This window comes from Elaeis guineensis, chromosome 12 (genome assembly GCF_000442705.2).
Source record: "Elaeis guineensis isolate ETL-2024a chromosome 12, EG11, whole genome shotgun sequence".
NCBI classification, from domain to species: Eukaryota; Viridiplantae; Streptophyta; class Magnoliopsida; order Arecales; family Arecaceae; genus Elaeis; species Elaeis guineensis.
Genome location: NC_026004.2, coordinates 10,328,496 through 10,341,250, shown reverse-complemented (window position 1 = coordinate 10,341,250; position 12,755 = coordinate 10,328,496). Strand labels below are relative to the sequence as shown.

Below are 12,755 nucleotides of genomic sequence, written 5' to 3'. Positions count from 1 at the left end.
AGATGGCAAGGCAAGGCCTCGTGTAGTCCCACATGGACCACCAGTTGTGGGGTCCACAGGCAGTGAAATGCCCTCATGGATCCCAGGTCAGCCTCCATGTCGGCAGTCCGCTAAAGACTTCCCCACTTGCAGCCTCGGCTAATATTCGTCATGGCTGACATAATTCTGTCACTAATCATCGCTGCATTATTAGTTTATTGCTGTTAAGACTGGATTTAAGGAGGAACGGTCGAGGATGGCCATTTGACGCGGACAAGCAACGGAGAAAGGTTTGCCACGTAACCCGCCCTGTTGGCCGCGTGAAGGAGGTGATCCAAGTTCTTGGCATCGTTCTCGGCCACCATTTCCAGCTCTATTCCCTTCTTAACTTCTTCCCTTTCTAAGTCATTAAAACGGTTCTACTGTACAAAATGAAAACATTCCGTGCCAAAATAGAACTTCTATTTATCACGTGGATGCCTATATTAATAATATCATTAATACTATCTTTATTTTGTATAATAAAAAAATTTATATCTATTCAATTTGACTGCATAATTTATTATCTATTTTATATATATATATATATATATATATATATATATATATATATATATATATATATATTATTTAATATTATTTTATTTATATTATTTATTCTATTACATTTATTTTATATTATATTTCAAAAATAATTGAAAAAAAAAAAAACTACGTTCCATGCATTGTATTGTGTGGTTTTTATGCTAGTTGTTTTTCTATAACTATATCCAATTTATTTTATGAAGTTAATTTTCATCACGGAAGCTACGTTATCAAGAGAATATCAAAACAAACGCGTATAAAACATTCAAAAATTTCTTATGGGCCCGCCGCCACCTTTGGTGGGATGGTACTCAATTACATCACAAATGACGCATGATCCAAAATACGAGTCCTCTTCGGTGGAAGGGAAGCAGTGCCGCCTGAATAACTCGGAGGCTAGGCGAATGGATCCAACATGAAAAGGACATGTGACGTCATGGCATCGCTTTTGGGATATTTGAAAATCCAAGCAACTGTTGGAAAGATTATTTCAACCAACAAGCCAGCAAAAGAAACCTGATTCAATGGTCCTTCTGGTCTATCAAGAGACGCGGAGCATGACAATTCCATACTCTGAATCTACGAACACTGCAGTTTTTTTTTTTTCATGTCTCTCTCCAATTTTGTTGGACGAGGCTTATTTTCTCGCTTTTACATAAAAATTTTTGATATAGCTGCTCGGGGATAATACGACCTTTGAATAGATGCAAATATATTTTTTTTCTATTAAGCTTGATATACTTGATCCAAATTGATGAATATATACATGTCATATATTCATGACACAATATAAGAATCTTATGTGGTAGATCATTGGCCTTTGCATAAAAGATTTTTGCTTGTATATAGGATTGACTCATGCAAAAGCAATTTAATTACAAGTGCATATAAACTTCAGGCATCATTGACGCATCCAAGTAGATTATGAATTGAGATCCATTGGATCCTATGATACATGATATGCTTGACTCAAAAGCGGTAGCTAAAGCATATTGGATGGCAATCCACGATGATCCTCATCATGATCCATGATATATGAAACAAATGTCGAAATATAAACAATGTCGAAATATGCCAGCTCTAATATCTACCGGATCCATTTTATATCTTGGCCTACCTAACAATTACGCATGCGTTAGGGTAGCTGTTGTACATTCTTTAGAAAAGACAAATATTATGGATTCTCATTACGTGTATACCAGTAATCCTCTTATTACATGACAAAAATAGATTAGTGTAACTCATAGAATTTGTTGCCAAATACAAAATTTAATTGATTAGAATCTGATTATATCTTTTGTATAAAAGAAGGATTCACACTAGATCACGTACCGTACAGATCTCAAAGCCTTTCTCCATCATTCATCCATGTGCATGAATCTCAAAGCAAGCAGCGATCCAATGGCCGATTTGTGCCAAGAAAGATGGGTCCTTCTTTCTCCGAAAGAATACACTCTGATCCTATATCTATCTATTTTTCTTTTAAGAGAAAAATTAAAGCACATTAAAGAAGTTTTCTATTTATCTTTTCCAGCTATAGTAAAAGTTTGACTCGATCTCTTATCTACCTTCTGGCTGGCGAGTCTGTTGACTCGTAGGAAAAAAAAGAAAAAAAAAAAAAAAAAAAAGAAAGGCCGGCAGGCTGCTTGTGTCTGGAACCGGTGACGCTGAGATTTCTCCTGGAAGTACGCTATAAAAAGCCGCGTATTCCTCCCGAACATTTCCGTCCTCGCGCGCGCTTCTCCACCTTTATCTCCATTCTATTTCTCCTTCTCTCTCGCCGAATCCTTCTCTTTTCCTCCTCCGCGTTTTCTTCAATATATATCTCCGTCGGCCGACGTACCAGTTTCCAGGTCAGTCTCTCTCTGCCTTTCTCTCTTTCCGGTGTTCGGTTTCCTTGGAGTTGTCCAAAGCTCATGCTACCACTTCATGGATCCAGATTTTCTTTCTTTTTTTTTTTTTTTGTTTTTTGAGAAAAAACGTTTGCTGTTTTGAGAAAAAAGATTTCTTCTTCGTTTCCATGTTCCTCAATCGTATTAAATTGCATTAAATTGCGGTTGGAAAAGATATGAACATGATTTCTATTTTTATAAAGTTTTCATTTAAAGAACGCGGTTTCATTTAAAGAACGCATCGATTACCCTCTCTTATAACCTCATGAATCTCTATCTCTTCCCCAAGTTTTTTTTTTTTTTTTTTTTTGTTGGTTGTAATTTTCTCCCTTTTAGAATATAGTTGATCATGTGCTTATCTTTTCTTTTTTTATACCATATCACAAGATTATGCTTGAAATGGCCTCTTTCTCCACATATGTAGGCAAAAGCTGCCTGTAAGCAAAAATGGCTTATAGAAGTGAGAGCAAACAAGTAGGCCATTTTCTTTGGTGACCCACATGGGCCCCATCAAACAAATGTGGGGCATGCATATATATATATATATATATATATATATATATATATATATATATATATATATATATATATATATATATATATATATATATATATATATAAATATAATTTGGCAGTCAAGGACACCATTATTGCGCTTGCTGGTATTGCTTGGTGACTTTTGCACAAAAAGTTGGGAAATGATTGTACTAGTTGTCTCAAAGCCTACAGGAGACGCTTTTTCTTGAACCTTGATTGCTAGATTTTTTTTTTGGTAAAGAATCTTGATTGCTAGATAGGTGGAAGAACCTTACCCAAGAAACGACTCTCACCCCATATTGTAATCAAGTCAATACTCTAAAAGGAACCTAGCTAAAGTAATTAACTTAACGATTCAACTTTACCAGGACTATAGTTTGTCATTATGTAGACCAGGGATAAGAATAACATTCAATATCTATATCGGTGTTCGGTCTCAAATTGTTGCACCAAAATCAGAAGTTCTATAAAACCTTTGCCAACAAATTATATGCAAGTAAATCAGAGATCATCTTATTTTAAACTATGTATTATTGAAAAGATATATGATATAGAAGTTAGAATATGTAGTTCTTGCTAACAAAGGGATTTCAAATATTGCATTGCCTCGCCCCAGTTAATACATGTTATCAATTTGATCTCTGTGCATGCTGAAGGATACACATTGGCTATCATCTTGATCACTGCCTATGCCATTGACTATTAGATTTCTCATCTGAATTTCTAAACTATATTAGTGATTAAGCTTATATTCAACCATACATCGAGTATCCTTTACCTTGGAAAGATCATGACCTTCTTTTTTTCCACCCCAAAGAAAGAGAAGTATGTTAAAGGGATATTGGCATAGCAATTGTTGGAACTCTTTTTGATTGAAAGCAGTTGCTGGAACTCAATGCAGACTGTCCATTTTGACAGGATCTTCTAGCAGTCAACTACCATAAAGATCGAGCTAAGACTGAGCAGACAACAGCATATTAGCATTTAGAATACAAATCATCACAGAGAAGGAAGAAGATGGGGTTCTGGTCTCTGTTTCTGCTGGCATCTGAACCAGTCATTCAGGTCCTACTCATAGGCTCTCTTGGAGCATATCTTGCGAGTGGTTACAGCAATATATTGACGGCATCTGCCCGGAAAGACATGAACAGGGTTCGATTCTTAACCAACATTGGCCTACTTTCCATGAATCTTGATCAAATATTTTGCAATTTCAGCTCATCTGCCTTCATAATTCAACAGGTTGTGTTTTCTGTCTTCACACCGGCTCTCATGTTTGCTAACCTAGCGAAGACTGTGACGCTCAGAGACATCATCTCTTGGTAGGTGTTTCATGCTTCCTAATCTGGAAGCTATTGTTACATAAAACATGCGCATGCAGCACATTTTGCTGTCACAAACCTAAGTTCTATAGGATTTGTAAGTCTTGAGTGTGCACTTCAGTATGCAATATGATCTAGAGAGTCATTGATCAGACATGTTATGAACTAATGCATAAATTTCTTTCTCCTCTCAAGGTGGTTCATGCCTGTCAACGTTGGGATCATATTCTTAATTGGTGGAATCCTTGGATGGATAGCTGTGAAGATATTGAGACCACCACGCCATCTCGAGAACCTTGTCATTGCTACCTGCTCTGCTGGTAATTTTTAGTAACTAAGTTTTAAAATTTAGATCATTGCAGTTTCTGTTGGTATCTCCATCTCTATATATGAGGTTGTATGGTTCTGAGGCCTTTCCCTTAAATCTGATCTCCCGCTGTCGCAACGTAGGAAACTTGGGCAATCTGCTTTTGATAGTTGTCCCAGCAGTTTGTGACGACGAAGGCAATCCATTTGGGCAGCACAGTATTTGCAGGTCCCGTGCGCTCTCCTATGTGTCTTTCTCCATGGCGGTAAAGTGATTTCTACTAGCTATAATGGCTTGTAACAGTGATACAACACTAAATTCTATGACAATGTATGGAAAATTTAGATATTAATTTCTTTCTCCGAAGCTTTAGTAGTGTTGTTCTATATTATGCAGCTTGGAGGATTCTACATATGGACATATACCTACAGTCTCATGAAGAAGGCTGGTGTCTTGTATCACAAGGTCGAATTGACAAATCATGGGGTCCCAAAGGTACAGGTTAAGGATTCAAATGTGAGCTTTCCCAAGATAGAGGAGGGTGAAGGAGGTTCCAGTGATTCCTTGCTTCCACCAGCCAAACCGACGGAAGAAACAGTGGAAAACCAAATTGTAAGTTACACTCTTCAGTGACTTGGAAATCATGTCACTTGAGGTGTTTAAGTTCGGTTTTCATTAGAAGTTTGAATCATTCATATGCCTAGATCACAGTTTAAATCCATGCATAGATATATTTTAACTTTCCATGGTGCAAGTATCACTGAAAATTAAAAGCAGATATCCAGAGGAAACAGTTGCACACTAAGAGAGGGACCTCTAAATCCAACACAGAAAAAGGAGATCTAGATTTAGGCAAAACCATTATCTTTTTAAGAAATTGAATTTATGTTGCAATGCAGGCTGCCCCCCTCTTATCCAGTGGAAGCCCAAGTGGCAACAAGGTTAGCTTCTGGCAAAAACTCAAAGGAACCATCCACCAAATTGTTGAGGAGTTAATGGCACCTCCAACTCTTGCAGCGGTATGCTCTCATGAACAACTCATTTTTCAGGTTTAATCAGTAGCATAGGATAAGAGAAACGGGTGAATCTATATATGCTAACCAAGCACACTGAATGGAATAACCATTTCTTGATTTGTCTCAGATTATAGGCTTTATCGTTGGTGCAATAACATGGTTGAAATCTTTAATTATCGGAGAGCAGGCCCCTCTTCGTGTTATCCAAGATTCCCTTGAAATATTAGGGTGAGAATTGCCTAGTTTTTCTTTGTATGCTTTATGAACATTATTAAGTATTTCTTAATCATCAGTTGATACAATCCTTTGTCACTGTTTCCTTTTATATATGTGCTATTTCATGAAGTTTATTCTTTTGGTTTTTTTTTTTCGTTCAGAAATGGCACAATACCTTGCATCACCCTTATTCTAGGTGGAAACCTGACACAAGGTAAACCTATATAATATAAACTATGTGATCTCAAGACTCATTAAATTCAATTTTTTTTTTTTTGTTATACATTCTATAATACTTACTTCTTGCATTTCTGAAAGCAGGGTTTAGCAAGTCACTCTTAAGGCATGTGGTTGTTCTAGCAATTATCTGTGTGCGGTATGTGATCCTTCCCATCATTGGTATTGCGGTAGTAAAAGCAGCATATGAAGTTGGATTTCTGCCACATGATCCATTGTACCGTTATGTGCTGATGATACAGTTTACTCTCCCACCTGCCATGAATATTGGTAAAATTTTCAGAATTCCTTCTTCTCCTCCCTCTTTTGCCCATTAAATGTTATCGTTTATCAAGAATGGACTGATCCAACAATGAAGCCAACGTCATAAAAAATGTCAATTAGCTTATGAAAAATGTCCTTAAAAGCTGAATATTGGATCAAGATAGTTTTTCTTTTTATTCTAATGCAAAATTTGAGCAATATCTTATGTCAGACATTGGTAATAAGACCGGCACTCTTACTTCTGATGATAAAATCTATTGCAGGTACAATGGCTCAACTGTTTGATGTTGGTCAGCAGGAGTGCTCTGTTATCTTCCTTTGGACTTACTTGGCCGCAGCTGTCTCACTCACAGTCTGGTCAACAGTCTTCATGTGGATCTTGTCTTAGACTTATCAATTATTACATTGATGACAACCATTCTACGCCCCACGGGTTCTTGTGTGGAAGAATTAATTCAAGAGCCTCATTCTTTCATCAATGATTGTTAACAATTTTTCATTGTTTGCGGTAGGCAAAAAAGAAGATCATTGTTTGTAAGTTATAATGCACTGGGATTGTCCCTCGTAACCTTCTGTCTAGCAATGGAAGGTTATAGGTTCAAATCTTGGGTGGAGAATTCCGAGTATGGGGATCTAGATAATTATAGTCACTAGGTCTCCCTCCTCCTCGCTTAAAAAAAGAGAGTTAAGGTTATGTTTGAAGCAAAGGCTTTTCGAATTTAAACTCGGGATGCCTGCAAGAAGTTTGTAATTCTTTTATATATATATATATATATATATATATATATATATCAAACTCTCAATTACATTTTTATCATGCATTCTTATGTATTTTACATAATTCATGGTTCCTTCTCGGCGTAGTCCTTTAATTATTTAATATATGTTGCTGAGCATATCGGAGAAACACTCAAATTTATCTGCGAATTTTTTTTTTTAATGGCTGGATGTACTCTATCTGTATGTGAAATTAAAGCAAGCAAAATTTTCTGTCAGCAGAATGGCACTAATAATCCCAATATTACAATCGAAGAGGATATTGGAAGCATATACAGGATGTATGTAAATTTTCTAGTATATCTCACGAAATATACGAAGATTAAGGTGCAAAAGTTGGATAACAACATAAATGTAAGTTCTGTTGCAATAAGCAGAATTGTTATAGATAACCTTAAATCACTGCCTGTGTAGGATTGCAATGCATAGGAGAACAAAGCTTATTTTTGTCTTTTTTCTTTTTTATTTAAACTTTTGAATTGGTAGTTCATAGCATAAGCGTAATCCCATCTACACCGTAATTATTCATGATGATGTTTAAGACAGTACAGGGGAGTTCTTTCTCTTATAGATACTGATGATTCCTCCTATTGTGCTAGTTTTAACACTGCCTGACAATGAACACTTTTTGCCTCTCCAAGCATAAACTTGATGAGCAGTTGCTGTAGGGTTTTTTCCATCATGACAATAAATGAGATCTGAACCTTTCTTGTCGAGCTTATTTGCTTATGACAGAGCCCTAGAACCAAGTTTTATAAATATGACTTTTTGGTGGACCACAAGAAGTCTTAACACCTTAAGCATTTGGTTTCTGGCATCTTACATCTGTGACAGCCCTTTGATTTCATTAATGCAGTTGAAACATCTTGAGAGGACTGCCTTGGAGACCCTTTACTCAGTATGGAACCTATAAACAGAGTAGTTCACTTGCAAAAATGTATACCAAACCCCAAAAGCAAAGTTTTATCCTATCTCCATATATCCATGCTGTTTATTATTCTCAAAAAATATCAATGGTGCCAATATTTGGCATGTTAGCGGTCCTTAAACCTTAGAGAAAAGGAATGGAACGGCATGCACAATATCAGTCATGCTAATTGCTTTGCCAAGGTGGAGTCAAACCCTGAGGTGGTGTAAGTGGATTCCAACCTGGGGTGGAGTTGAATCCCTGACGGTTCTCATCATAATAAGCAAATTTCTGCTATACGAGAGATGTTTGATTGCTGTCTATCACTTCATTTCTGCTAAAAAATATGTCGTTGTCAACCATTAATAAACCCTGTGGTTCTGATAAGCTAATTGCAAAATAAATAAATAAATAAATAAATGGATAGATAAAATAAAATGAATATTAATAGATGGAAAAGATGACAAAGCAATCGATGGTTTTCACAAGTATGAATGAAACCAATCCCTTGATGAATTTTTTGTAGGATGATTATTTGTGCATATTCTGAGATGCAGCCGTTAAAAACTGTTAAGCATGAGTTGATAGAACAGAGAAGCAGGTTCATCTGTCCTTTTACAGATAAGAAGCCAGAGAAGGAGCAAGGAATATTAAGAGGTGCTTGGTTGAAGGGAATGGAGACCTATAATGAAAATTGAAATGGATAATTCCTATTCTAACCATATGATGGAGGGAGTCCCATTTCGATTTCGAGGTTGAATCAGAATGGTCCAATTTATTTAAAACTCAATCTCCACTCTCTTCGATGAATTCAAAATTTTATTCTGATTTCGTTTATGAATCAAATGTTTTAAGAAATTTAATTATTCTAATTTTGATTTTAATTCCGGTCACGAATCAAGCATCCCTCAAGACAATCCTTTCCTTTATAAAACCATGGGTGCAAGGCTGGAAAGGTTTTCTGATTGAAATCAGAGTGCAGCTCTCACAAGGCAATCTTTTCCTTTTTCACCATGTCTCTGCTTTCTGGCATCAGAAAAGGATTCAATATAGATTCTACTTTTAGGAAAAGGAAGGTCAACAATAGCCCAGAAAAAAAGGTCAGGTCATCAACATCATGCTGCAACTCCACAAGGATCACTATTCTCTTACTTGGAACATCTAGATCCACTTGCACATTCCAGAAAAACTACAACATCCCTGCCGGCAGTTCTAATTGGGTGGACGACACAATCCAGCAAGCTGATCACAATGTCTTTTTTGACTAAGAAACAAATACAAGTTCATCCTATATGGATTTTACATTTTGAATGAACTGGAAAAATTATTGTCGAAGGACACACCAAGTTCAACACCAGCCACCACCTTTCCTTCATTAAAGTCCTCATACCAGACCTCGCAAAATTTTGACTCTTGCTGTTGTGCAGGAGAAATGGAGGATATTGCATGGCCAAAATAAGATCAAGGCTTCATCACTATGTAATGAGGAACTCCATAAAGAGTCACATGGGAGGCACCTGATATGAACAAGCATTGCCCAGGTAAGCATTAGGCCCTACACTGACTGTTGTGAATAAAACAAGCAGCAAAAACCAACACATGCAGCAAGAGAATCCCAATTTAGTTATATATAAGATCTGCAGTTCAGATGCCAAAAGCGGTTAACATACTGTGTTACAGACCACAACATGCATATTATTCATATCAAGGTTCGCCATCTTGATACCGGATCCTATACCGGTGAAATCCCACGGTAGTGTCAGTACGCAGTACGATATAGTATGTCTGTATCGGTACATGGTGGTTCGGCATGCCAGTACAGTATAGTATGGGATGTACCGGACCGTACGGTGTGTACCGCACAGTTCGATCCAGTATGAAATTCCATGATTCATATTATTGCCAATATAAAAAACATCATCATCAAAAACAAGAATTTGGGTCATTTGGTGTATTTCTTTTTCAGTTATCAAGAACAATACTATGGTGAAAAGTATGGGACTGGTTGAGCATGAGATCAGCAGTTGGGCATGAAACCAAAAGAAACTTGAATTCACAATACCAACATAAAGAAATTAAATATGTAGAATTTCTTCATAAAAGAAAAGGGTTCAGTTGTACTCATTACAAAAAAAGCCAAAATAACTCATAAAACATCCACTATAACTTATAAATCATCCAAAAGATTTGCCGAAGTAGTAGTAGTAGTAGAAGAAGAAGAAAATCCAATTCTAGACTGGATCACAATCCAACCTGAATGTTTGGCATGATAAATATCTTAGGACCAAACAACCTAACAACAAATTGTACCTAGATACTAAAGAATAAACAGACCAAAGTTCATTAGGATTAACTTTGTTCAAAATTGAACCAACTAGCCCACTGACTGCTCGCTTAGATGGTACAAACCCTCGCCACTTGGGCAAGGGGGTTCGCCACTTGGGCAAGGGGGTGAAGATTCGATTCCAGTTAGAGTTAGCTCTCAAGAGGTGGAATGGTATAGGATGGCAAAGTAAGGATTAAACCCTTCCTAATCTCAAGAAAAGGGGAAAAAATTGAACCAACGACAACAGCCTAAAATAAATAATATTATAAAATTATAAATCATGATAAACAGTATTATATTACATAACATATTTCACTCCAAGCAGCCACCACACTCCTCTTCTCCTCTCCCTCTGTTTCTGACTGACACCAATCCCCCAACCAGGGAAGAAAGAAAGAGTCAACCTCTTACAACTTGGTCTATTTGTATCTCATGTAGGAAGCATGAAAGGTTTTCATCTGCTATGATTTTGTTGAAAGTAGGAGCCAAGGATGGAAAAATGGATAGCTTTCTCCGAGAAAGCTCGATATTCTTAATTATGCCAGCATCCATATGGAAACCAGATGAGCCTATGTTTCATCTCTTGTAAAGCTTTACCTTGACACTGAATACACATTTGAGATGATTTACCATAATAACTTTTCTTTCTTCTAAAGGCTCTTCAACACTGAGTATACTTTTGAGATGGTTCATGATAGATTACTTTTGCATCAATGCATCCTCAAGACAGTAAACAACTACAATAGCCTGAAAACAGAAAGTTCAGCTGATCAAAAATTAGAAGATACCAAGCTTCTAAGATGTAAAACAAAAGGTTCTGAACTTAGATGAGAAAAATTCACACCCTGAAAACTTCATTCCTTATATAAGTAATGAATTCAATACCCAGTGTATAACTTAATCTAATTCAAACGCTAATAATCTTCAAATGCTCAAGTACCAGCAAATAGCTAACGACCAATGATATGGAGAATTTAAAGTAATGAATGCACCTTCTAAGAAGCACTGCTGCTGATAACCCTTGCCCCAACTTTATCGAGTCTTGCCACCGTAGCACTTGCCTTCAATTCCCCCTCCCTCAAGAAGGCCTCCACCATCCGATCCCCTATCTCCTTCCCCTTCTTCTCCCCATCAATCACCGCCACCGCCGTCGGCCCGGCTCCACTTATCGTGCACCCGAATGCACCGGCCTCGATCGCCGCCTTCTTCACCGCGACCATCCCAGGTATCAGTGGCGCTCTCCTCGGCTCCACAATCCCATCGGACGACATCGCCATGCCTAATAACTTGACATCCCCCTGCACCACTGCAGCGGCCAGCGCCGCCGCCTGGCTGCAATTGTGCACATGGTCCTTCATTTTGACTTCCGGCGGCAGCGCCGCCCTCATCTTCTTCGTCGGCGCCTCGAATTCCGGGCTTACGAGTACAAAGTAGAGATCTTGGCCGGCGGGGAACTCGAGCCGGAGGAGTTCGAGTGGATCGTAGCTCCGGATGAGAACGAAGCCGCCCATGATCGAGGGGGCCACATTGTCAGCGTGGTATCCGCTGACCTTCTTCTCGGACTCGAGCCCGGCGAGGACGAGGTCGCCGGGGGAGAGGCGACCGCCGAATAGGCCGTCGACGGCGACGGCAGCGGCGGCGGCGCTGGCGGCGCTGGAGCCGAGTCCGCTGCCGAGGGGGAGGCCCTTCTCGAGGTGGAGGGAGAGGCCGACGGAGCGGACGCCGAGCGTGCGCATGGCGGCGACACCAGCGATGCCAGCACAGTTCCATAGGGGGTCGCGGCTGAGCTTGGCGGCGGAGGCGGCCGAACCGGAGATGGAGGAGATGGAGAGTGTGCCAGGGGGGACAGCGGGGTCGACGGAGACGGTGACGGTGTCGCCGACGCCGTCGACTGCGCAGCCGAGGAAGTCGAAGCCGGGGCCGAGGTTGGCGACGGTGGCGGGGGCGAAGGCGGTGACGGAGCGGAAGGCCGGGACGGCGTCGGCGGTGGCTAGGGTTTGGGAAGGGGTTCTAAGGGCCGGGTGGGAGGTGCATCGGACGGTTGGGAAGCGGGGAATGGACGGGTTTTGACCGCGCGGACGGCTGAGATTCGTTGGCGTTGGGGAGGTCCTGCAGGCCGCCGCCATACTCTCGTAAGTGCGGGAGAGGGAAGAAAGAGAGATTGATCTAAGCCTGTATCTCACTAAGCTGCAAATGATGTACTTTGAGCTAATTTTTCATTAACTCTCATACTTTATATTGTTCCATAAATAGCAATTTCAAAATAATAAATTATTTAATATAAAAATAATATAGTTTGAGCTTGTTGGATGAAGAAATGAGCAAGTCCAACTTGACAGAAAGGAGTTCTAAATCTTTTACCAAAAAAAAAAAAAAAGGAAAGGAGTTCT

The 12,755-nt window shown here is 39.0% G+C and overlaps 2 protein-coding genes across 4 annotated transcripts; one reads left to right on the top strand and one right to left on the bottom strand.

Moving 5' to 3' along the window:
• Window positions 1-2,278: 2,278 nt before the first annotated feature.
• Window positions 2,279-7,128, top strand: LOC105055275 (protein PIN-LIKES 7). 2 transcript variants are annotated; one of them, XM_019853851.3, is made up of 11 exons: window positions 2,279-2,417; window positions 3,912-4,145; window positions 4,236-4,315; window positions 4,511-4,635; window positions 4,766-4,887; window positions 5,019-5,234; window positions 5,522-5,641; window positions 5,766-5,866; window positions 6,016-6,068; window positions 6,176-6,361; window positions 6,619-7,128. In XM_019853851.3, exons 2-11 carry the CDS (start codon window positions 4,011-4,013, stop codon window positions 6,741-6,743), a joined length of 1,263 nt encoding a protein of 420 aa, XP_019709410.1. In that variant the 5' UTR covers window positions 2,279-2,417; window positions 3,912-4,010; the 3' UTR covers window positions 6,744-7,128. The 2 variants fall into 2 exon arrangements, with proteins under 2 accessions (XP_019709410.1, XP_019709411.1); XM_019853852.3 differs by having other exon boundaries at window positions 2,295-2,417; window positions 3,895-4,145; window positions 6,619-6,975.
• A 2,261-nt stretch (window positions 7,129-9,389) lies between these two features.
• Window positions 9,390-12,577, bottom strand: LOC105055349 (homoserine kinase). Of its 2 annotated transcripts, XR_012135822.1 has the most exons (3): window positions 11,358-12,577; window positions 10,963-11,112; window positions 9,420-9,556 (listed from the first exon to the last, which is right to left on the bottom strand). XR_012135822.1 is itself a non-coding variant. In XM_073246622.1 (2 exons), the coding sequence occupies exon 1, from the start codon at window positions 12,489-12,491 to the stop codon at window positions 11,361-11,363; it is 1,131 nt and encodes a 376-aa protein (XP_073102723.1). In that variant the 5' UTR covers window positions 12,492-12,576; the 3' UTR covers window positions 9,390-9,556; window positions 11,358-11,360. The 2 variants fall into 2 exon arrangements, 1 of the variants encoding a protein (XP_073102723.1); XM_073246622.1 differs by lacking the exon at window positions 10,963-11,112 and having other exon boundaries at window positions 9,390-9,556; window positions 11,358-12,576.
• Between the last annotated feature and the right edge of the window lie 178 nt (window positions 12,578-12,755).